At 44.3% G+C, this 25,888-nt stretch overlaps 1 protein-coding gene across 1 annotated transcript in view; it reads left to right on the forward strand.

The window, feature by feature from the left end:
• The first annotated feature begins 204 nt into the window (after nt 1-204).
• Nucleotides 205-25,888, forward strand: part of NPFFR1 (neuropeptide FF receptor 1) — a 45,166-nt gene continuing 19,482 nt past the window's right edge. Inside the window, exons 1-2 of the mRNA XM_006265073.4 lie at nt 205-1,102; nt 11,758-12,069. Of these exons, the coding sequence (XP_006265135.1) occupies nt 1,096-1,102; nt 11,758-12,069 (319 nt within the window). The 5' untranslated portion in view covers nt 205-1,095. The remainder of the gene's footprint in view (nt 1,103-11,757; nt 12,070-25,888) is intronic.

The raw sequence follows: 25,888 nt of genomic DNA on the forward strand, positions 1-25,888 counted from the left end.
AAAATGAATTTGATTTTATTTGTAATTTAATGTAGTGACTAAACCTTCCACTTTGTTCTATTGAAAAATGAAAGAGCCTGCAGATATTTTAAGTACTTTTCCTGCCATTCACCTGTGCATCCAACAGGTGTTCCAGTAACCATGGAAATGGGCAGATGTGACCCCCCCCCCCCGCCCCCAACACACACACACCAGACTTTGTCCTTTTAAGTGATAGAAGCAGCCTCTTTGCTGAGCAGTAGAAACTGGTGGGTAGGGACTGAGAGGAACAGAAGCTGAAGGGAGATAGAGAGCAGTCATGCACAGAGAAAGAGTTAACAGTACAAGAGAGAGTTAACAGTACATGCTTTATTTTCTAGTTGGCTTGCAAGCAGCTCTGAGCCCTCCGCTTGCAACATTGCTTGTAGTAGGAAATTTTTGGAGCTGCTTGAGTGAAGGGCTCAAGCATTTTTACAGGACTTAATCCCATCACAAGGACTAAACCAAAGGGAGCGGGCACTGGCAAGCATTTCAAGTATCTGTAAGAGTTTGGGGACTGGAGTTTCTTTTTGTTTTGTTTTTGTGTTTTCCTGCAAGGCATTTTTTTCAGACAAAGGCAAAGCCTGTGAATTTGTTTGACTGAAGCCTCAACCTGGGCCCCCCCCACCCTCTCCATCACACTTAATTAGCAGCTATGCCACTGCTCTTATCAGATTCTAACATGTCAGCTTCAACTTGGAATTGAACAAAAATATTACTTTCCCTCGGTTCCGTTCTTAGAATGGGAGTAGATTGCCCTAGGGACCCTGTGGAATAAGAACCCTGAACCTTCTGGGGGAGTTTGAAAAAAGCCAGCTCCAATCCTGCAGGTACCTTTCATCATGACAAAGCTTTAAGATCTCAGGAATGAATAGTTGAATGTAGCAGGACTGAAAAACCAGCTGTGGTCCAAGATACCATTCATCACCACAAGCAGAGTTGCTGCTTCTTCTCTGACAGCAAGAGGCTGCAGCCAAAGAAGAAGAAAAATTTAGAAGCAGGTCTGATCTCAAGTCTCCAGCCCATTGCAACTGATACAACTTGGTCGGGGAGCAAGAACCAGGGTCAAGCTGTACCATGGAAGGTGAGGACCTACAGTTTTTAAGTTCTTAAGAAATGCATTTTGCATGGGTTTAATTTGTTCCCTTAGAGTCTAATCCAAGGTCAGTGGGAACTTTTTCATTAACTTGAGTGGCTCTTAGATCAGTCTTTTATATAGCATATGTTTTACTGCAGTATATTTATTTGCTGTTATCAGTATGGGAAAGCTATTTCACCTTGCACATGCAGATAAGAGTAAAGGAAAGAGGAGAGAGAACTGTTAATTTTGGAGCTTCCAGAACAAATGCAGCTTATCTCTTTTCTGTATATGTATGCATATGTAGCACTTTGAATTAATGCATTTTGCTAGTTTCAATGCCTTAATGTACAATGTAATTTAAATGTAGTCAAGTTATGATGGATGTGGGAGCCATAGTCTTGTATTTCTAACAACTGTGGGTTTAAAATTTGATTTTACACCTTACAATAATGCAGGACTGGCTCATCCTATACTGAGAAACCTGCGGCTGCAGGGGGCACCACAGCTAAGGGGCCCCCTGCATTCAGCTGCCCCCACCCCCTATGCCAATGCCGCTGGCTTCATGTCCAGCTGCTCGCCCTCCCCTCCGCCCCCCATTGACTCCGGCCTCCGCTGCTAGACCCCCCACCCCCCCACCACCTTTTTCAGGGCAGAAACTATTTCTTGCAGGGGGACCCAAAAAGTTGTGGGCCAACCCTGCAATAATGTAACAAGGAGTGTTTCATTTAATTTACTTCCTTACTTTTAAATAACATTCTGAGTAAAAAGAAAGACCTCTAGTAATCCCTGCCATTGGAAGTTTTAATGCCTTTGTGACACCACGGATTCAGCAAGCACCCTATGGCTAAGCTTTCTTAAAGTGCAGTCCTTTTCTTCATCATAATTTTCTTCTGATTGAAATTGCATGGTAAACAGAATCACAGTCTTTCTGACCATCCTGGTTTCTTCTTCCACTCTCTCCCTTCCCTATTCCCTCCTCAAGGCTTCTGCTTCTCGCTCCCCTCTTTTCCACAGGTTCCTAACCTCTTGCCTTCCACTGCATTTTGTGCTAGGCAACTCCCTGTTCTTCCCCCTGCAATGCTGGGTTATCAGTAGAGGCAAGAAAGTTATTGAGAATTCTCAGCTCCAGTGCTAAATGTCACAATGGCCCCTGCCATCTATGAGGAGCAGTTGCAAGGGAAGTCCCAAACAAGCCCTGCAGCTCTAGGGTTGAGTATGCTCAGTGAAGATAGACTCTTCAGGGCATTCAGTTGCCAAATGTTAAAACAAGTCTTTATTGGGCATATCCCAACCAAGATGTTTCAGGCTTGTGATCTGGAGACATTTTCCCAGGGATGGCAAAGGACATCCCTGTCACTAGGTGAATCCTCCACCACAGTTGAAGTCTCTGTTGCAAAACATGGAAAGCCTAGAGTTGCTCAATAAAAAATATTGCAGAAGTGTTAGCTTGTATTTTCCTGCAGTCATGTTCTCGCAAACAGCTAGACATTTTGATCTAAAACTTTCCTAAATGTAGGCAGACCCCCCAGCATGGGACACTTCAGCTCAAACAATTAAAAGCTTATAGCTTTGCCAAGCTTTTCATGGAAAGCATCAGGCATTTCTAACAATGGTTGTTTTTGTCTGTGCTGCCTATGAGAACCAAGCTGACTAATGTGAGAAATCTTGAGGTACCACTGGAGCTGCTTGACTACAGGCAACTTGGACCAAATCCAAAAGTAGCTTTGGAGATGTTGCTTTCCATTCTGTAACACTGCTGTACATTCTCTGCATATCTGGACATACAGTCCTAAAGCCAAGTTTACACTCCTTCCTGAGCCCACTCTTCATACAGTGGGAATGCAAGTATCCAATTCCTGCTGTTACCAAGAGCACAGCCTTAATTCACACACATGAAAAACAAACAGATTAGAGCTACTGCAGTCCACTGGAGAAACCAAATAAATAGAAAAGATGGTTTCTTACTCAAAAAGAGTATTACTCATGAGTACATTCTGATTATTTGGACAGACATGTTTTGACCAGTGTAATCAGCTTTACACTGGTCTAAGAAAGAACAGATGGCCAATATAAACTCACCTACATCGGTGTAGTTTACTCATATCTGGTCTAGAATTATTCCCAAGACAATCTGGATAGAACTATACCAGCATAGATGTTATCTGTCTGCTCACATCCCAAAGAAGCTGTTTTCTCAATGCAAACAGACTGTCACCTGCTAAAACAGCACCTAATGTGAGCAGCTATCTTGGAATATATGTTCTTCTGTCCCCTTTGGATCTCTGAGTAATTTACAAAACCACTGTAAATTATTCTGATATAAATGTGTCATCTGTCTGAGCCCTGGGTCACAACTATGTACTGCTGATTAAAACTCAGTTTACACTCCTGATATCTCAGCAGGGCCAGATTAATGCATAGGCAAACTAGGCACATGCCTAGGGACCCAAGCTGCAGGGGGCCTGGTCCTTCCCTCTGCAGTGGTGGCGCAAATGGCCCTGTCCATCTCTCTCTCCTTCCCTTCCCCTCTACTGGCCTCATCACCACAGCAGCTCCAAGCTCCGCTCCCCATGGGCAGCAACGCTGGAATGGGGAGGGGGGTCTTTACTGGCTCAGAGCCCATGAGTTTGTTTGCCTAAGGCCCACTAAAGGGTTAATCTGGCCCTGAGGACCAGCAAAACACTGGAACAGGAACAATGCCATTTACAGGATCTGGGGCTGGGACTCTAGAATAGATCCAGGTCTCCAAGTTCTCTTAGTGATGTCTTGGCCATTTTGAGCAAGTCACTTCCCCTCCCTGTTCCTCAGTTTCCCTTTTCACCATTTATCTGATGTCTTATTGCTTTAGACTGTAAGCTGATATAGGACTTTCTTACTCTTCACTGGTAAATGAAGTGCCAAGAATTATGGGGCTCTGAATACAGCTGGGAGTTTTAGGTGCTATTCTGCTTTAAACAACAATAAACAGAATGGCTTCTCATTTGAAGGTCTTCAAGGGAAATAATAACTAGAATTCTAATGGCTGAGTCAGAAAGAGCCTAGTTTATCTTTGATTCAAGCTTGATCTTAAGAAGCTGGCAGTTGAAAAAAAAATCTTTTCTTGTGAAAGGACTAGATCCAATGTGAAAATCATTGACAGCCGACAAGCCAGAAACCCAGTTGTCCTGTACTTACTCATTTTTCAGAGCAGAACAAAGCTGGAAGCATTTGGCTGAGACTTAAGATAAAAGTACTTTTTTTCTCTTTTGTACTTTAAAAGTACATCCACATCTTTGCTCCTGCATTCACTTGAATAAATCCCATCAAAACTAATCAAACAGCTTAACACACTAAGAACCACATATAGTTATTTAATATTAATTACAGTGAACAGATGCAAAGGTGGTATGTTTCTGGGCCTCTTTAGTGTTAAGTAGGTTTTGCTGATGAATGTGCCCAAAGTGGTGAATCTCTCTTAGAATCATAGAACTGGAAGGGACCTGTAAGGTCATCAAGTCTAGCCCCCCACTGTGGACAGGAAGTTATTGGGCTCAGATGAGCTCAACAAGTTACTTATCCAGCCTTATCTTGAACACCTCCAAGGAAGGTGACTGTATTACCTCTGCAGGGAGTATGTTCCAGATTCTGGTGACCCTTACAGAGAAAAAGTTATTCCTTATATCAAGCTTGAACCTACCCTCTATTAGCTTATGCTCATTGGTCCTCATCCGCCCTTGGGGTGTCTTTGTAAAGAGTTGCTCCCTTAGTATTTGTAGGCAGCTATCAAGTCACCTCTCAGCCTTCTCTTACTCAGGCTGAACAGACCCAGTTCCCAGAGTCTCTCCTTGTAGGGCCTATCCTCCATACCTTTGACCATACGAGTGGCCCTTTGTACCCTCACAAGCTTATCCATGTTCGTCTTGAAGCACAGTGCCCAGAACTGGACACAGTACTCCAGCTGAGGCCTCACCAGTGCCGAATAGAGAGGGAAGAGCACCTCCCTGGATCGACTGAACACACAATGGCTGATACACACCAGAGTTCTATTTGCCCTGCTGGCAACCTCATCGCACTGCTGCTCATATTCATCTTCTGGTCAATCATGACCCCTCCCCCCCGGTCTCATTCAGATACTGTGCGAGCCAGTGGATCTTCACCCATCGTGTAGTTGTGGCGAGTGTTCTTTGTATCCAGGTGAAGGACCTTGTACTTCTCCCTGTTAAACTTCATCCAATTTCATTCTGCACATGATTCCAGTCTGTCAAGGTTGTTCTGGATCCTGGTCCTATTCTCCAATGTGCCCATGTTATCCCATTGCTTGATATCATCCACGAATTTAATCACTGAGCTCTCCACCCTTTCATCCAAGTCATTAATGAATATATTGAAGATAACGGGTCCAAACACCGATCCCTGGGGGACACCACTGGAGATGGCATTGCAGGATGAGGCCATCCCATCAATTACCACCCTCTGGAAGTGGCCTCTGAGCCAGTGGTCCACCCAACTCACTGTAGACTGGTCCAGCCCAGTAACCACCAGTTTGCTTGAGAGTATCCTGTGGGGAACAGAATCAAAAGCTTTACTGAACTCTTTAGTACATTATGTCAGTCTCATGTCCTTCATCCAGATGGCTAGTTACCAGGTCGTAGAAGGACACAAGGTTTGTTAGGCATGATTTACCCTCAACAAAGCCATGCTGCTTGCTTCTTAACACCTTGTCAGTTACCAGCTTGTGATTGATGGCCTCCTTAATACATTTTTCAGAGATTATACTGAGGTCAGACTGACCAGTCTGTAGTTTGCAGGATCATCTCTTTTCCCTTTCTTAAAGATGGGCACCACATTGGCCTTCTTCCAGTCGTCCGGGACCATTCCCAAGTTCCACGACTCTGCAAACAGCTTGGCCAGAGGCACTGCTATAAGCTCAGCCAGTTTTTTCAGGACTCTTGGGTGCAGGTCATCGGGCCCAGCAGACTTGAAAACACCCAAGTGTTGTAGGAGATCCCTCACCTGTTCAGGACTGATTTCATGTAGTCTGTTGTCTTCTCCATGATCCCCGGGCCTCTAGCCAGGTGAACAGCCCCCTTTTGGAGCACACAACGAATGACATGAGTGGCCTTGGGCCCTTTTCCTTCAGGCATGCTGGCAGGAAGTCTAAGATAACCCAAGATTTTTTTTTCTCTAGAGGAGCCCAAATGGGGAAAACTTAGTGGAGGCTCCCTATACTTTCCATGGCAGCAGGAATGGCGGGAGTAACTTGTTCTAGCATGAGGAGTCAAAGGCCTATGAACTTTCTTGACATTCCTTTTCAGATCAGGATATGTCATTCAACAAGGCCAATGTTATACAGATGTTCTTATACTTTGGAACTTCAACAGGTTGCACTGTTTGTTCATTAGAGAAATATAAATTAAATTAGTTTTCTAGGCCATCCAGTCTCCCATAGTATGAAGTATCCCTTTTTCTGATCACTTTCAAGCATCTCATGACATCACTAATGATGACTAAGATATAGCTGTATCCTGTGACAATCTTCTGGAAGGATCCCTGTAGACCCAATGTGATCAAAAGATAATTCTGTTACAGAACAGGAACTCTGTTGGGAGCAAACAACTGACATCCAGGGCATGAGGTACAAAAGTAGATAGTCTCCTTGTACTATCAGGCCAAAAAAAACAGGCCAATACCATACCTAAGATTTTACCTTTACCCAAGGAGACAGCAGGAGTGTAAGACTTCTCAGTTGGATTCCTGTGATGCCAGAGAGCTGAGCTCCTAGCTTTCCTGTCCAGCTATTCTGTTCAATGTGATAGATCATCTTACGTCAATTCTAATACAAGACCACTCCCTTGCTCAATGAGGACTTGAGACCTCCCCATTCACTTGTGCCAGCTCTTCATATGCTCAGCTTGGTGCCTGACCATCCCATTGTTCTTGCACCAAATTGGTGTCTTGGTTCAGGACATTGATTTCCAGTAGTGGGACCATTTCCAGGCCTTTGTTTGATTGAGAGTGAGAAAGGGAACCCTGAAGAACTGGAGTTCTCTTGGCCAGGATCCTTCCCTTTCCCTAGTGTGACCAAGTTCTTCAGTGGCCCTTGTCTCTCTATAGAGGGCAGTTTCTTTGGACAAATGGTTGCCCCACTCCATCCTCATTTCTATGAAGCTTTCCTGTTCCCAACCCCTGTTAAACAAATGAGTGAGTGTCAGGACCAGATCCATGCTGAGAGCTCCTGTGTGCTATGGCTGGCTCTCTGCACCTACTGGGGCAGGTTTTCATATCAGTGTGGACACACTGTAGGAAAATAATTGTCCTGGGGATATCCATCACTTGCATCACCTGATATTGGGCTATGGTCTGGCTACAGGATGTATGAACCAAGCCTGCTCCTTTGTCTCATTACTCTGTACAGGATAATCATTTTGGCAGGGCCTTCCTCACAGACCCAGTTTCCCTGGTCCTGATCTATTTGTAAGTACATCCCATGCAAGTGAAGAAACTAGGATGTTCACATGCAAAGCAAAATGTAGTAGAAGCACCTGTAGGTCCAGAGGGTGAGGCTTTCGAAGTCTGTAGAAATGCCAGCACCTGTAGCATTATTTATTGCTGCTGGTCTTGCCACTAGTTAATTGGTTCCTGCACCAATGAAACAATAATTTTGCAGCAGTTGATGCTGATGCTCTTGTAGTTTCCTTCCAGCTGTTTCAGTCACCAGTCCAGGTCCATCCCATGGGCTAGAAAAGATCCTTTATTTTCAATCAACTTGTCATGGGCTTGGTTTCCCAGGGTGCCATTTTAGGGTGTGACAAAGCTCTGCACTCACTCAGCCTCGAGTCCCTGGTACCTGAACCATCAGCTCAGATTCAGGAATGGGAGATACAGCCTCCGAGCTGAGTCCTGCAAGAACCTACTCCTTTTGGAACTCTCAAAGCTCCCAAGAGTAACAAAGGAAAGAAAACAAGCTGGAAAACAAAAGCTTACACCCAACCTACCTACCTAGCTTACCTACCAGGCTTACACCCACCCTACTGGACTAAAGAATCCATAATCTGGGACTCACCTAGGATTTTCCTGCTGAAAACTGTCTTCTGCTGAAGTGTGAACTAGTGCCAGGCAGGGAGAGAAATCTTCTAGTCCACACCCTGTTCTTTCTGGGCAATGTTCTGAGTAGCTGATTTTCTTATTTAAAAGTATGAGTGTAAAACACTCCTAAATGAGATTGGTAGCCATTTGTACACCTTTGGTACAGGTGTACATGGCAACACAATGTGTGAGGCAGCAGGGAACCAGGTCTTTGGCGCCTAATTGGCGCACAGTTATAAGTGGGTGAAGGAGCATGTAGAAAGCCCCTGAAAGAATAGACTAGTCCACGGATAAAAGGATATCATTAATCCAGTACAGGTAGGGCAGTTGCTTGATTGGAAGCCTGTTCTTTAAGAAGACCTTGCAGGCACATGGTTTGCAAACTGAAGAATATCCTTGATGAGACCAAGCCTTTCAGGGGCCTCATACACTCCTCATTTTTGTACAAGTATAAATAGAACCGCAAGGTAGGGGGTAGTGGTAGCTCAGTACAAGACCAAAAGCAATTCTCAGAAGTGAGAAAGAAGCAGCACACTGATACAGAGACATACTCCCTGTGCTGACAAGAACAGCAGGGGATGGACAGAATGGATGTAAATACAAAGAATGTCAGTGCAGAATGAGATGGTATCGATAAAAAGAGACCTCCTGCTAATTTCCACAAAAGGAGGAGACAGCATTGTTGAGAATTTCAGGCAGAGGTCTTTGCAGCCCATAATCAGGCCCTCTGTATTTTAGAAAAAAGCTGATAAATGTGTAAGGGGAGGAGGGGTGGGATTGCTGGGAAATGTTACCTGATAATTAAAACCATGTCCATGCAGCCCATAGTTCTTCCCTGTCCGCCTCAGCCATAGGTAACTGGTAGAGGGTGCACGGAGGTGCACATGCCCCCCAACGGGGCCAGTGCCCCTCTGACAGCTGACACTGATGCTGTTGGCAGGGCCGATACCCCCTCTGACAGGGCTGCCGCTGCCGGCAGCTTCTGCAGGTGCCCCCCCAGATTCAGGAGGCACCAGTCGCCCATGACCTCACTTGAAACATACTACAACACCTTCTCTTTCTTAGACTGCTTAGATGGGAGTCTAATAAATTAAAATAAACTCAAGGTAGTTAAGCAACCAATGCACATTAGAGCCAATATCCTTGCCAGGAATCCCTGAGAGAGGTTATATTTGTAGTGGCTGAAACAAGTGCACTATCATCAGTGATGGTGTCAAGTTGTAACAGATTTTGAGCAAATATTTGCTTGAGAATACTCACCACATTTTGTATAGACAGTTTTCCTTTCTGTATTGAAAACATCCCTGTGAGAAAGAAGAAACACTTGTTTCTTCTATTTTAGAACACTTGTTTTAGAAGAAACACTTAATAATTTTATTTTCCTTATGGATTCAGAAATCTTTTATCTCTAGCAGTGGCCATAAGAATCAACCTGTTCGCAATTTAGACCCCTGTGTTGGCCTAAAGGCTTGGCAAAAAAACAGTGCTAGTCATGAGGAATTACCTCATGCAGTTGCAAAGGACATATTTGTTCATGGCACCTCTCATCAGCTTCCAGTATGTGGCCTGGAAGCAGTGCCAATGAAGTACAACACATCCAGGAGATGGAAGGCATGAGAAGGGGATAAGCAGAGCCAGAGGCACAGGCTGGGCCTGATCTAGTGTCCAGAGAGGTCAGTGGGTGTCCTTCCATTACTTATACTGGGCCCCATGCTCAGCCCATCCAGCTGCTTTGTGTATCATCTGGAAGGGAAAAAAACTGAGCAATAGAGGATGCATCCTCCATCAAAATACAGCTAGGGATGAACCTATCAGTATCATGTCTTTCTCAAAGCCTGCCAACCCAGACTATCACCCCACATGCCCTACCTGGAGCTCTGAGCATTAAACAGTTCACAAGGAATGCACTTTCTATTTTTAAATATGAAAGCTGTGATTGAGTTTGATGTTGTGGCTGTGGCTGAAGCCTACTGTAGTGTTCCTGTGACATAGCTGGCCTTCAGGGCTCAGCTGCATTACACTGTAGACCCTTCTGTGGAGTGTGGAGAACACAAACTAGCTGCGGGGGGGGGGGAGCTCTCCATCACTGTTGTGGGGTTAGATTTCCATCCAGGGTCCCTCTTGTTTTTCAAACAACCCTAATTAAATAAAGGCAGTAGGGAGCGTGGGTGGCCATTATCAGAAGTGCACTCCAGGGGATGCTAAAAAATGGGCGATCTGTTTCTCTAACCTCAAAGGAAAGAAATCTTGCAAGGTCCCCTACTGCTTAATTGCTTTAAAAGCATATTGTAGGCTTCAAAAAGAAAATAATATGAATGTTTTTGTTGTTATGGAAGAAGAAGCACTGGGCATGTTAGAAGAAATTTTTGGTTTAGCTGTATAGGTTGCAGTACCACTTGCAGTACCACTCTTTGGGAACTGAAAATACTACCAAAATGTATGTCAAAACAAGATGAAGGGGATGACACTGAGGAAAGGAAAGACCCCTTGAAATACCTAATTCCTGAATGTTTACAGCCCAGAGGCACCTCAAGTGCTGGGCAGAGCAAGAAACAGCTTTCAAAACAGGTTCTCCATTTAGATCTCAACATCACAGTGTTTAATATATGTCGAGCAGTGTAGTGAAATTCAGATCCTGGCCCTGGCTTTGAGGTCCCCAGGCCATAGCTCCATCTCCTACCTACCAGCTCCTTTCTTTGAGCTGGGGTTAGCAAGAAAAAGCTTAATGGCACTTGAATCTGATTCTCCACAAACTACCAACAATAGCTCTCCCCTTTGGTGTACTTAGGAGTCTTATATGCATAATGGAACTGTAGCAGAGGTTCTTTTGAGTAGAGGGGTGCTGCAGAGACTGGTGAGTGACAGGTATGGGGCTCTTAACTGTCCTGGGGAAGATCTTTAGAAAGAGTTGTATCCTGATACCTACCTCCCCTTTCTGTCCTCAACTCTTTGGTACCTAAGCTGCTAATGTAAAAATAGAAATTCTGAGCCTCTCTATAATGATATTCTGGCCTTCAGCTTCTGCCAAGTAGACTAAGCAGACATTTAACTATATTTGCTAAACTTCCCAATCTTAAGCCAGTAAGAAATCAATATTTGCTGCACGATATTACAACTATGTATTCTAAGACTTCTATTTGAAAAAAATACAAGGCACCTTACTTTGATTTTTGTCTCTGCCAGTTTGAGACAAACTGCAAGAAAAACAGTTTATCATTCATAATTTCCTAATCTATCTGTCCCTCTCTTTGATTTTTTTTATGCATTGTTTGGTTTCACACGCAGCTTGCCTTGGTGAGCTTCTAGACTCAAGTGAACCTCTAGCACATTATACTTGCTTCATAAACATTGATCCTTGGAGAAAAAAACCTTGCTAACTCATTTTTTTCTGCCAAAGCTATTTACTCTACATTGTCATTCTTTTCACCCCTGTTGGGGTATTTTTAATTAATTTTATTCAACATAAAAACATGAGTAAAAAAATATTATAAATAAACTCCCCCAAGAGCCTTATAAAAGGTTGAGGTTAAGCAAACAATAGCTTTACCATACTGAGACTTCATGAGTTTATTATTCTCTCTTCTTTTCTTTAGGTAGTGCTTTCCTTCCTTCCAACACCAGTTTACCCTATTCCAAGAATGAAAGCAGCAGCCATGTGTTCAAGGACAACTACACTTTTTCATCTTACTACCAACATTCCTCCCCCATCGCTGCTATGTTCATCCTAGCCTATATCTTCATTTTCCTCATGTGCATGATTGGCAACATGCTGGTGTGCTTCATTGTGCTGAAGAATCGGCAGATGCGAACCGTCACCAACATGTTCATCCTCAACTTGGCCATCAGTGACCTGCTGGTGGGGATCTTTTGTATGCCAACCACCCTAGTGGACAACCTCATCACAGGTGAGCAAGGGAATGAATGGTAACCCAGATTGCAAAAGACAAGGCGAGCCAAAAGAAGTTGAGGGAACTGAAGGAGGGATTTATTTATGATTGTTGGGTCTTGCAGATGTAAGCTGAAAGCTAATCCATCAGTGGAAAGGGAAATAATGTATAATATTTGTGCAGTTACTTCCTAGAATAGAAGCCTTGAACCTTCAAGCAGAATTTTTTACTTTTGTGCTAATACACTCTCGGACTAGTAAATTTCTTGCATCCTGTCTGGAGTGTCCATTTCAGAAGAGCTAAGACAAAGTTAGTCTTTCAGAATTAAATCTGATCCATAGTAACTGCAGGTGGAGGAAGGAGGGAACATCTCTCATTATAGCTTTATTTTGTTTCTAACGATGAAGCTCTCCAAAACAATATTCCTCTCCCTTTGGTGGTATTCCACCCACAGTGTCTATGTTGGCAGCATAAGAATCATGAAGTTTCCCATGCTAATCCCTTGCCAACATACCCTAGTACAGTAAAGACCTGCTGGCTATGCTTATAGCCCTCCAGTCTACTGAGAGGATGCATGTGAAAAACTACATGAAGACCACGTGTTGCAGCACTCCCACTGCACTACAGCCTCTTTCCACAGAGTTGTTTCACAAAGGCTTCCCTCCTCCAGCTCATGTACTCCTCTTCCGCTACCCCAGTGAAATTTCCCAACCCCTGGCTCTTCTCCCATGCTTTTCCACTATATTTCACCCATTAGATGGTAGCTGTCTTTCCTGAAGTCTTACAGTTGAAATGAGAAAGGCAGGACATGAAATTCTGTACAACCAACTGTGACCAAATAAAAATCATGAGTCGGACCTCCAAAAATCATCATGACACTGGCTTAAACAATATAAAATTTTATTTAAACTGGGGGGTTCTTTTTTTGCTCTCCTAGTTTTTTGAGCTTTTAGGTCATACTCGGGTCATGTTTTCAAAATTATCTCTGCAACTATGAGTGCTGAAGTAAGTAGGAACGATCTTTTTTAAATAAAAGTGAGATTCTTACATATTTTTTACAAATAGAGGAGCCAAAGCATCAAATTCAACAAGATTTAGAGTTGTTGGTTGTAGCCATGTTGGACTAAGGACATAGGCAGACAAGGTTCTTTGAGTGATATCTTTTATTATACCAACTAAATAGTTGGAAAAATTGTTCTTCGCAAGCTTTCAGGCACAAATGCCCTTCTTCAGGCATAGGGAAAGAAAGATTTAGAAACATTTTAAGCCTTCCTGAAATATCACCTCCCCAGAGCATCACAGAGAGGGGCCAAAATTCCCTTCTGATTTTATCTATTTATTAGGGAATGCAAATCAATGAAGCCAACCAATAGCCATTCAGATAATCTGACACTTTTTTGCCTAGAGAGCAAAAGAAAGAAAGTTAATATCTGGCATTAAACAAACCATGCCAATAATGCAGAGGATCGGGGCAGATTTATACTTTCCACACAAGAGGCTGAATTGTATCAATTAATAAGAGGACACAACAACAGGAGCTTCAAGAGCAGGTTTTGCTTGCCAATGAGGGTATTCTTTCTCACAGGAAGTTCTTTTGGGAAGTGCTGGTATTTTCTCGTTGTATTTTATTATTGTTATTTCGTAACTTGTCACGCCTCACTGTGCATATATTGCTGACTTCCAGGAGATGATGATAAGCCAAAAGCTATTATAATTCAGTGTGTACTTGTACTTGGAAAGATTGCTGTAAAGCTTTGCTGAATATGGAATACGATTGGCAAGGTCATTAGTAGTATCATGCAGTGGATTTTATACGAACCAAAGGTCAGATGAGCACTCCAATCTTCTCTTTGATTCCTCTTCCTCACACTCCTACCCTCATACCTGTCAGTCACCTCATCAAGACTGGGCCAATTTATTTCCAGTTACAGCAGCTTTTCAGTTTATGTGTCAGTCACAGCAGCAGCTAGTGGTGTTTTGATACCTGAGGGAGAGCTATTCTAAGGGGCTGATAAATTGCCAAGTGTGATTTCCCCCTGAATCTTGGGGTTAGGCAACTAGTCTGTCAGATCCATTTGGTCTGGTCTTAAGCAGTTAGTGTTTGCCAACTTCCCAGTATTTTCTTCCTCATGCAGTAACAGTGGTGATCAACCTCTAGCTCCTGGGCTGGATGATGTGGCCCCATGTGCTGGATTATGTTGACATGGGATTGGGCCATGGTCAGATCTGGTGTGTGGGTCAGTTTGGTGCATGAAGTAGGTCCACAGCCCAATCTGGCTTGCAGAGGCATGCCAGGGTGCTGGATTGAGCTCATGGACCAACCCTGCATACCAATTTTATGTTGGGTCCAGCCTGCAAACTGACCTTGCCCACGGGATCTGGCCTGTGAACCAGCCCCGCACCACTCATCCAGCCAATGGGTCCAGAAGGTTGAGCACCACTCCTATAAGAATTAGAAAGGTTCCCTTGGCAACCTTGGCAAATTTACAATAACAGCAGGCATCAGGTTCCCTAGTGCTTGAGCCCAGGTCTTCTGAGTTTACGAGTGGAGGCCTGGGATATAGTGCCACCAAATAGCAAACTGGGTACTGGACTCAGCCCAGCCTTGGCCTTTCTGTGCAGTTTGCCCTGGAGAACCATGTGACCCAGGGCAGCCAATGGCAGGCACAAGCCCTTGATGGGAGGGCTATAAAAACCCTACCATTTGCCCTGGGGCCTTGTCCTGGTAACAGTGTTGGTAGCTTGGTTATATGGGACCTTCCAGCCATGTTCCTTCCTTGTTCCACGCTAGACCTCAGTACCTCATTCCTGCCTACCCTGGCTCCTGACCTCTGGCCTGGCCTTGACCACAGAACCATCTTGACCCCCCAGTGTAATACTTCAGACTCAGATTGATATCCGGTACTCTGACCCTGGGCTCTGGCTCCTGGACTTCCCATATTGTAGAGCCTCTGCTCCTGAGGAAGAACCCTAATTTCTTCATGTCCAGGTTCTACCTGTGGCAACAGGGGAAAAATAATGTCATTCAATTCAGAAGGGAAGGCCATCCAGTGACCTGCATCAGGTTGCAACCTTGAACAATGAGTGCCATTAAATCACAAATCCCAGGCAGTCCTATTGACAGAAAACAGTTATTAGTACAATTCATCTCCTTCCCTCTTTGATCTTTTTCATGGGCTCAGCTTTGCATGCTGTGTTAGCCCCCTGTGTGTCTGAAGCCGATGTAATTTGCTTGGGGAAAAAAAAGAAAGCAATTTGTTTTTCTTCCTTTACACACTACAAGATTTTTAAAGGGCAAATCATGTGATGAGATGTCTGAAATGAACATAGCAAGAAGCCAGAATGTTCTCAATTTATGTAGTTACAAAATCCCTCTTTCCCATGTACCATGGTGAAAAAGCTCTTTAATTTATTTGGTGAATTTATCAGTGTTATTGCTTTTAATTTTATCTTGTTTCTTTCTCAGTGCACCCAGCTGTTTGTTTCTTCTCCAGTTCCTTTAACATTTTACACTATTCAAGACTCTTTTTCCTACAGTCACTGTTTATGGCAAAATATAAGCAAGCTCTGCATAATTGCATTCTTCTGCAGCAGGGAGATCTGATCAAAGTAACAAGTTGAATGCACAGGAGTCATTGGATAAGATGACATAGGCTTAGATCAGTTGGTCTACCCCACAGGCTGGATGTGTAGAGTGGAGTCAGTCCTGGGACTGGGACTGGAACCTGTGTGGGTTGGTCCACAATGTGATCCCACATGCTGGAGCCAACCCTGCACCAGCCTGACCCATACATTGGATCTGACCCCATGCCAGCCTGGATACAGCCAAGCAGTGGTATGATCTAGCATGCAAAGCCACATTATCCAGCCCACAGAGCTTTCCTTTGGTTGGGAAATTTGGTTGCAGGGGAGCACAAGCAATTAATGTTGTTGTGCTCCCCTGCCTCTAAATTTCTGAGCCATGAGGCGCTCCAGGGGCCATATGACATGGCTTCAAGGCTGGATCTAGCTGTGGGCTGGAGACTGAACTCTCATTTCTAACAATGCAAAGCAGGCAGGGGGCAGGATGGCACCTTAAACACTAACTCATTTAAAGATGTAGAAGCTTTTGTGCAACATGGGTAAGAAGAGGCAAGTCTAGCTGGATACCTTCACACTGATCTCACAGTTACCAGAAATGTTGGGAACCCCATGCATAGAAACAATCATAGCAAACAGGGAAGATGACCAATCATGAAGCTAGATCACCATCTTGGGCCAAAGCAGACAAAATATTCTCTGCTTCTCCCATCCCTCTTGCTGTTGCTCTTTTGACCCCTGTCCAACATCTTTGACTGAAGCCTGTACTTTCCTGTGTTTCCTATACTTCTCAGATCCTCCTCTGGTTTGCACTCTCCTTCAACCAGGGCCTCTCAGCAATTCTTCCCAGCTTTTGGAGTCTTCTCCAGCCTCCTAGGAGCAATCTGCCTCCTTTCTGATCATCCTGACTACTGCCCTATCCCTTTTTGTCACTTGGATGCTCCTTTGACACTCCCTTTTTTCTTTCTAGTGGCTTCTCCTCTGGTAAAAAAGAAAACAAGCTTTACAGCGATGCAGCAATGTTTGATGGAGAAGTGAAGAAAGTGTAAACCACTTATTTTTCTTATCTCAAAGTGCTGCTTTGATTAGAAAAGTGACTGCTTATGTAGAAACAGCACTTTCTCTTTATTCAGCCCCTTCCATGAATCATCCCAGCTCACAGAACGCGCTTTCCTAATCTACAAACAGACATCGTTTTTGTCACGGAATCAGCTGTGCCAAAATGTGCCCTGGCTCAGCTGATCCAGTTGATTGGCAGGTACAGACATTACCTGGGGCCCATGTTCCGCTTGTCAGTCATGCAGGCTTCAGAGGCCCAATCCTGTGGAATGACCAGGAGTGTCTGCTCAGGGTTTCCTGCTTAGGGGTTCCCACAGGGTTTCCTGCTCAGTGCTTACAGGTGCGTGTCCCAGGAATTCATGCCACAGGACAAGGGACCCCAAGGGAATCACCTGCCCAGGGTGGCTGGAGAGTGCAGGCAGCCCTAGACTGCAGGAATCACACCATAAGTGAAGAGACATCCTCAGGGATAAGGACCAACAAAGTGTGGACAGGTATCATCATACAAATATTTCTGGGCACTAGGAGCACAACAAGAGGCAAGGATGTCTGTTCACTCACAACTTGTACCTGTAAAAACAAGTTGTAAAAACACCTTTATGGTGGCACAGGGGTGACATCTCCTTGCAACCTTCCTGTCAAGCCAAGCCTTTTACCCCTGCTAGTACTGCAAAGCAAGTACAGCTAAATAAGGATGGTCTATATTCTGTTATGCTGCTCACGTGGCATCATCAACAAAATACACAGTTCTGACTGCAGAAGGTTACACTGTGAAGAACAGCACCACCCCAAAGGGGCTCCTGGAGTTAGTCATGGCTCCACCTAGTCTATTCTTCTTTGTGAGCCACTGGAACATAGGTGGCCAACCTGTGGGACACACACGGCAAATAGCATGGGTCACCTGTGTGTAGCAGACAGCAGAAAGCAGAGCAGTGTATCGGGCAGAGGAAGGGAATCAAAATGGCAGGTGTACAAGGCATGGGGCTTAATTTGTGGCATGCCTGCCACAAATGTTGTAGAGGAATTATTTCTCAAACTCAGTGGCTGCTATTTTGCTTTGTCCTGATACAAGTTAGGCAAGGAGGTGAAGAAGCCTCTTTACTCTTTCATGCTTCTGCTCATCAGCAGCAGTGCTGGTCAGGTCTAGAAATCTTTATTTCTAATAATGTGAAGAGCAGAAGGATCTCAGCTTGATTTTTCAGACACCAGGTGTTTTCACTCCTGCCGATTAAAAGAAGCATCTTATTCTCATATCACTTTCACAGAACCACTCTTCAGAGTGCCCCTGAACATAAATATTGGAATCTCTACGTCTAGGAAAAGATAGCAAGTATTTTATCAAGTATTTTTTTCTCTTGGCTTTCATACAATATGTAATTTCCTTTTTGTCATGTGATATCATCTTGCACATCTCTGCTCACTCTGCCATCCACACCATCTCCAGACACAAAGTCTGGATCTTATTAAGATAGGAAACTTGCACTGAAATAGTTTGACTACCAAGTATGCTAGTATTCATTTAATAGAATGAACAGGAAACACACTCAGTAGCCTGCTGCAATTCCAGTTTAAAAGGACAACAGAGAATATTCTAATAGAAAATCTCATACCAAATATTAAGCATCAGCATCCCTAGTGACAATCTAGTGTTTAGTGCCCTGGAATATATAGCTGGAAATGTGGATCCTGTTCCTACTTTCTACCTCCCTAAACTACTGGAGATTGTCTACAGTGTCATAGCTAGTGTATGCAGGTATCACCACCACTCATGGAATGCCAGACTTTGTCAAGCATGTTAGATGTTGCCTCCCAATAACAGAGACTTAGCAGGGCAGTTTCGTACTCTGAGCAGCAATGACACAAAGCAGGACCATCCCCAACATAATCATCTCAGCCAGGGCTTTGTCCCTTAAAAACCTCCAAGGTAACCTGTTCCAGTGCTTCACCACCCTCCTAGTGACAATTTTTTTCCTAATACCTAACCTAAACTTCCATTGCTGCAACTTGAGACAATTGCTTCTTGTTCTGTCATCTGCTGCCACTGAAAACAGTCAAGCTCCAGCCTCTTTGGAACCAGCCTTCAGGTAGCTGAAGGCTGCTGTTACATCTCCTCTCAGTCTTCTCTTCTGCAGACTAAAGAGGCCCAGTTCCCTCAGGTTCTCCTCAGACATCATGTGGTCCATCCCCCTAACTATTTTTGTTGCCCTCCACTGGACTCCCTCCAACTAGCCTGCATCCTTTCTGTAGTGGGGGCCTGAAATCTGGACACAGTACTCCAGATGTGGGCTCACCAGTGCAGAATAGAGGGGCATAATTACTTCCCTTGATCTGCTGACAGTGTTCTTACTAATGCAGCCCTGTATGCTATTAGCTTTCTTGGCAGAAGGGCACACTGTTGACTCATATCCAGCTTATTGTCCACTGTAACCCCCAAGTCCTTTTCTGCACAGTTGCTGCTTAACCAGTTAGTCCCAAGTGGTGCATGGGATTCTTCCCTCCTAAGTGCAGGACTTTGCACTTGTCCTTGTTGAACCTCATGAGATTTCTTTTGGCCCAATCCTCCAATGTGTCTAGGTCACTGTGTATCCTAGCAATACCCTGCAGCATATCTATTTACTATTTCCCTGCCCCCACCCCCAGCTTGGTGTCATCTGCAAATTTATTAAAGGTGCAATCTGTCCCATCTTCCAGATCATTAATGGGAGTATTGAACAAAACCAACCTCTGGGGCACTCCACTTGGTACTGGCTGCCAACTAGACATCAAGCCACTACCTGTTTAGCCCAACAATTCAGGAAGCTTTCTGTCCACCTTACAATCCATTCATCCAACCCATACTTCCTGAGCTTGCTTGTAAGAATGCTGTGGGGAGGCCATTTGTAGACAACACGGGTGTTTACTTCACCCTAAATTGTAGTCATGGTTTTTTAAAAACACCACTTCAATTTAGGGTGAAGTAAACCCCTGTGTTGTGTGCACCTATGTCAGAGCCTGATCCTTACCTGCCTGTTCAGTGGTGGGGAGGGGAGAGCAAGCTGCTGGTGGGTAGAGCGATCCCTGAGCTGTGGGTGGGGGCTGGTGCTTCCCTCCACAGCAGCATCCCTCCAGGCAGCACCTGCCTGCAAGCACCAGCTCAGGCAGTCCCGGGGGGTACCACAGCCACAGAGGGAAGCACCAGGCCCCCACACAGCTCAGGCAGGCAGGCTCCAGGGGGAGGGGAGGAAAAACAGGCTTGCCACTTTTTTTTTTTTCCTTCTGTGGAGCCTGCCTTTTTGGGCTGCTGCCAGGCTGCCTGTATGGTCTGCCGCAGACACCCTGAGCTGCATGGAACCTGGTGCTTCCCTCCGTGGCTGTAGAGTAGAAAATTAAAACTCCTCAGAGTCATTTTACTTTGCAGTGCCCCAAAGTATTTAAGGTGCATTACACTGCCAAATGGGCTACAGCGGCTGGAATTAACATGCAATACGCCGCCAAATTTGCAAACTCGTGCAAACAGCAACACCATTAAAGTGGTGCAAAAGGCGTTTAACCTGCTTTAATACCTCTTTAAAGTGTCATCTACAAACGGCCAGAGACCATTATCAAAAGCCTTGCTAAAGTCAAGGTACATCATGTCCACTACTTTCTCCACAACCACAGCCACCACCTTCAGGTACACTATTGCCCTCTAGTGGCTGTAGCACAGGGAAAACACAAACTACTAATAATAAGCCAGTCACAGTCTACATTAAACACATCTAGCTACAGAACACGGCTGTGCAAAACACCATTGTTTCATTTCGACGTCTGTTTTGCCATTTTGAAGGGACAGGGTTTCATTTTGTTGTTTCGTTTAGTTTCAAAACACTGTCCCAGGCAGCAGCGGTAGTTTCCTCTCATCCGGCACACAGATCGGGGGCTCACACCCCTAGGAGTCCGGCACAGCCCTCTATCCCTCCTGGGGGTGCAAGCCCCTGGATCTGTGTGCCAGATGACAAGAGGCTGCTGCTGCTGCCTGGGACCAGTGCTGAAGTCAAGTAAGCCCAGCTTCAAAACTCAAAACATTTAGAAATTTTCAAAATGTTTTGAGTGCCCTCATTTCGTTTTGAAGCTGTTTTAAAGCCTTTTGTTTCATTTCGATTTTGCTTTTTGAGCTTGAAACAGCTTCGAAACAAAACACCCAGTGAAATTTCGCATGGCCCTACTACAGAACTGTTCTATATTGCTAAATATATTGTTTCATATCTGCCTGTTTGTCTATATACTTGTGTGGCCGTACACCAACTCCTCACAAGGAGCAATGACCTCAAACTGCATCAGGGAAATTTAGGTTGGAGATTAGGAGGAACTTTATGAGGGTGGTCAAGCACTGAAACAGGCTACCTAGAGAAGTTGTGGAATCTCCATCCCTGAAAATTTTCAAGAACAGGTTGGACAGACACTTGGCCAAGATGGTTTAGTAAGGAATGATTCTGCCTTGAACAAGGGGCTGGAATAGATAGGCTCATGAAATCCCTTCCAACCCTACTTTTCTATGATCTCTCTCTCCCTCCCCCCACACCCATCCCTTCGCTATATGCACATTTATGATGTCTCTGATCAGTTTAAACTCCAAAGAAAACCTGGCTTGACTTTTAGGATGTCATGGCACGAGAATGGGAGATGCAATTTTTTGCTTGAGACTAGCAAGGAATTAAAATAAGCTGCAGCAATCTGTTCTTTTATTTAATGATTCTGAGCAGCTCCTTTGCCTAAATGAGGAGAGAACATTAGCATTTTCTCCATCTCTTCTGGATTTTTATGATTTCAATATTTAGGTTTTTTTCTTCCTCTCCTTTACCATTTCCATTACAGTAATGCCTAGAAGCCCTAGTATTGGGCTAGACCCTTTTAGGCCCTTTGTGCTGCATGTGGTATGAACAGAGGAAACAAAAACAATCCTTGGCCCAAAGAACTTACAACCCAGTCATAAGGCAAGATAAAATAAGGGATACAGACAAGTGTAGGAGAGAGTACCAGGAAACCATCAGACAGTACCGGTTAGTGAGATTGGCTGTAGTGTCAGAACATCAGGGGTCTGTTGTCAAGCTTTTAGTAAGCATAACAGCCAAGGTGAATTTAAAGGGGGGATTTGAAAGAAGGTAATGTGGTAGCTTTGAAGATGTTTTCAGGGAACTCATTCCAAGCATGAGGAGCAGCATGGGAGAAAGGACAAAAGTCCTTGTTTGGAAATGTAATGAGTAGGTGATAGAGACTGACATCACTGACCTATGGGCAGTAGGAGTTGATGTTTCAACGGTGAATGAGAAATAATAGTCAGGAAAGACCTTGACATCAAATTACATTGGATGTAACAGAGAAGGGGGAGACAGTGGCGGGAGTCAAAGGGAGATTGGTACAGTCCAAGTAACAGGCTCAGAAAATGATCTTTGCAACAGCATTCTGAATGGATACGAGACGGGAGATGAGAAGCTACATTGGTCAATGTCAGAGAAAATGCTCCTATAATAATAAGGATGCAAGGTGATGAGAGCCTGGATGAGAGTTTTAGCTGTGCTGATGGATACAAATGTTATAGAGTTCTTACCATCTATAGAAAAAAATCAGCAAGATTCAGATAACTTGGACATGAGGATGTAAGAGAGGTCCAAGTCAAAGATGATGCCCAGGTGATAGGTCTAAGTGATAGCAAAAATAGTCATGTTGTCCCAAGTGATTCAGAAAGGAGGTAAAGGGAATTTGGGGGAAAACTATGAAGAGTTCTTTTAACTGCGTTAAACTTGAATTGATCATTAAATATCCACCAGGAGATGTCAGAGAGCATAGCCAAGATTCTACTTTTGGCAAAACTCTGGGGTAAAGCATCCACACCTGAGGACAGGAGGGTGATCCAGGCAGCTCTTGACAGGATCATGAAAAGGGTGGATGAGAACCTGATGGTGTTTAACACTGAAAAATGCAAGGTTCTTCACCTTGGGATGAAAAACCTGCAGCGTACTTATAGGCTCAGCACTGCTACACTGGTTATCACTACAGATGAAAGGGACTTGGGGGTCATGATTGACCACAACATGAACATAAGCCTTCAATGTGATTCTGCAGCTAGTAAGGCAAGCAAAACACTGGCTGGCATCCATAGATGCTTCTCAAGCAAATCCCAGGACATCATTCTCCCATTGTACTTGGCCTTGGTGAGGCCACAGCTGGAGTACTGCATCCAGTTTTGGGCTCCACAATTCAAAAAGGATGTGGAGAAGCTTGAGAGGTTTCAGAGGAGAGCCACACACATGATCAGAGGTCAGGATAACAAACCTTATGATGAGAGGCTGAGAGCCATGGGACTCTTCAGCCTGGAAAAGCGCAGGCTCAGGGGCAGTCTGGTGGCCACCTATAAGTTTATTAGGGGTGTTCACCAGGATCTGGGGGAATGTCTGTTCACCAGAGTGCTCCAAATGATGACAAGATCGAATGGTCACAAACTCCTCTGTGACTGTTTCAGGCTGGATATAAGGAAGAACTTCTTTAGTGTCCAAGCCCCCAAGGTTTGGACTAGACTGACACCAGAGGTGGTTCAAGCACCCACTTTAAACGCCTTCAAGACACTTTTGGATGTTTATCTTGCTGGGATCCTATGATCCCTGCTGACTTCCTGCCCCTGGGCGGGGTGCTGGACTAGATGATCCTCTGGGGTCCCTTCCAGCCCGAATGTCTATGAAATCTATGAAAAGGAGGCAAGGAGACAAGTCAGCAGTAGAGAGGTAGATCTGTGAATCATCCACAAAGATATGGTGCCTAAATTTGTGCAAGTGACATTACTCAAATCTAAGGTGTAAAGGGAAAAAAGAGGATCAAAGAAGTGTCCTCAACCCCAACCTCCCACCCCCAGGAAATAGGAGGGGAAGAGAGATAAGGACATGGCCAGATCTGGGAGAGGCCTTATGGGTGAGTGGCCAGACCCCCTATGGTGGTGCAGTTCATTCACACTGAGCTCTTTGAGCTTGTGACTGGTCAGTGCAGGCACCTACTGGAGCTCTCTAAGTTCACCAGCTGGTTGATGAAGGTTCTTGCTAGAGCCACTGCTTTTCCATAGCTCCAGAGCTCAGTACGTGAGCACTACCACTCTTCACCTCCGTACCCTCTTCCCTCCTGCTGAATTTAGTAGAAAGTGAAAAAGGGATGTAAATGACAGCAGCACTCACCACCTGGGCTCCAGAGCAATGCAAAAGCAGTAGTTTTGGCAGGAGCTCATGCTGGTCAACTGGTAAGCTTAGAGAGCTTGCTGGGCATACGGTGCATAGCCAAAGCAGGGAGCATCTACACCACTGTACCCTCTCCTCCCAAATTCACTCCTGGGTAGGAGATAAATTAGGGTCATGGAAGCCAAGGAAGGGGAATATTTTAAGAGGGACATGACCAATTAAACTGAAGGTAGGTGATGGATCAAGGAGGATGAGGATGGACCACTGGTTCTGTACTATGGTGTGGCAAAGAAGTTATGAGAGAGTTTAACAACTACAGAGTCAGCAGACTGGAAGCCAGACTGGAGGGGCCCTGTGATGTAATGAGAAGAGAAGAAATCCAGACATTTGTCTAGACAGTTGGGTCATCAGTCTGACAGATGAATCAGAGAGGGAAGGTGGGGTTGCTGTTGTTGTATTTAGGATTACTGGATTTTGTTTAGCAATTTCAGTGATGTCCCTGAGGAGAATGAAGGGCAAAGGAGAGATATGGTAGGTGATAAAGAATGACATTTTCTAAAGATCAGAATATTGTTGTCTTTTGTTTTCTCATAAACTGTGTATGATAAAAAACACAGTCCAAATGCATTCCTGGTGCAACTTTACTGAAGGTCTTATACCAAGAATTTGATCCCATGGCCCTTTCCATACTATTGTAAAAATGATATCATCTTTGTAAGACAACATCTTCAGCATGTAACATTTTAGAACAATAAATAATAGCCTAAACCACTTCTTCCTCATACCTGTTCTCAGCATAAAGTGTTGTAGTGGAGGGCTGATTTTTCACAGTATCAGTGCAATGAAACAATCGCACAAGTCCTGGAATTTAGTGTGATTTGTTAAGACCTATTAATGGTGTTATTACATGTGTTGTTGTTGTTACATGTGTAGGTTAAGACCTATTACATGTGTGGCACCTGACATAAATGCCATGGTCGTGGCTTCCTACTGCTTCTCTGCATCAGTTATTCCCTGTATTTTAGTGCCTGCAGCCCAGAAATAGCAGTCCACTGTTTCTGAACACACTTCATGAGAATTGCTACCCCTTTGAAATGAAAATGGATGATAGCTGAGTAACAAGTGATTTGTTTTATTTCATCTAACCCCATAACTAAGAGGATAAGCGCAGTAAAAAGGTTAGAATGCAAATCCTACTTATGAAGAGCTGCGGGTTGTAAATGGAAATGTACTAGATGTTTTCCAACAAATGTCAGAAGTATCCATCAATACCACTCCCAGCAGAGCATGTAATTAGGGCAACAAGTAGCTGGGTAGTAGGTCAGAAATCCATAGGTAAGCAGTGATCTCAGTTGGAGCCACTGGGATTTGAATTGTAATGAAGAACTATTATTCCTGTTTGCAAAAGCAAACAGTAAAACAAGGGTATGTTTTAAACCGATATACACTTGTTCTTCCCCCCGCTCACTTTGCAATATTACCACATTATAGTGCAGATGGGTGCTATAATGACAATGAATATTAATCCTCCTTCTGTTTTGGAGGGTTCTTAGAGCTCCTTCTTTCCATTTTTTCCAACCAGGTACAATCAACCTTTTTTCCTAATTTTTAAGTGCTAAACAACAATATTTGTTTAGACCCTAAAGGAAAAGGCTTAGCAATTTGGAAAGCATAAAATAGGCAAACCTGAACTGGGTGCTGACTCTTGATATTCACAACATCCTTGTCAAGGTCAAGTGTCTGCTTCAGCCTACATGGCCTGTTGGGCTAGCATAATTAAAACATACCGATTTCTATTGCTGATGGCACAGTCAGGAAAGTTGCAGGTAACATAACGTTTGGCCGTCTCTAACTCCCCAGCCTGAATAACCAGGTACCAATTTATGAGTGAGCCAACTGGGAGTAACCTTTGGAATTCACACTGCTGGAAACTGCCACGTCTTATTCCTAAAATTCTGTTTTTCCCAATTTGCACTATCCCATCCTTGGTAATGTGTCCAGGCCCCTCATCCCTCACACAG

This window comes from Alligator mississippiensis, chromosome 6 (assembly GCF_030867095.1).
Source record: "Alligator mississippiensis isolate rAllMis1 chromosome 6, rAllMis1, whole genome shotgun sequence".
Taxonomy (NCBI): Eukaryota; Metazoa; Chordata; order Crocodylia; family Alligatoridae; genus Alligator; species Alligator mississippiensis.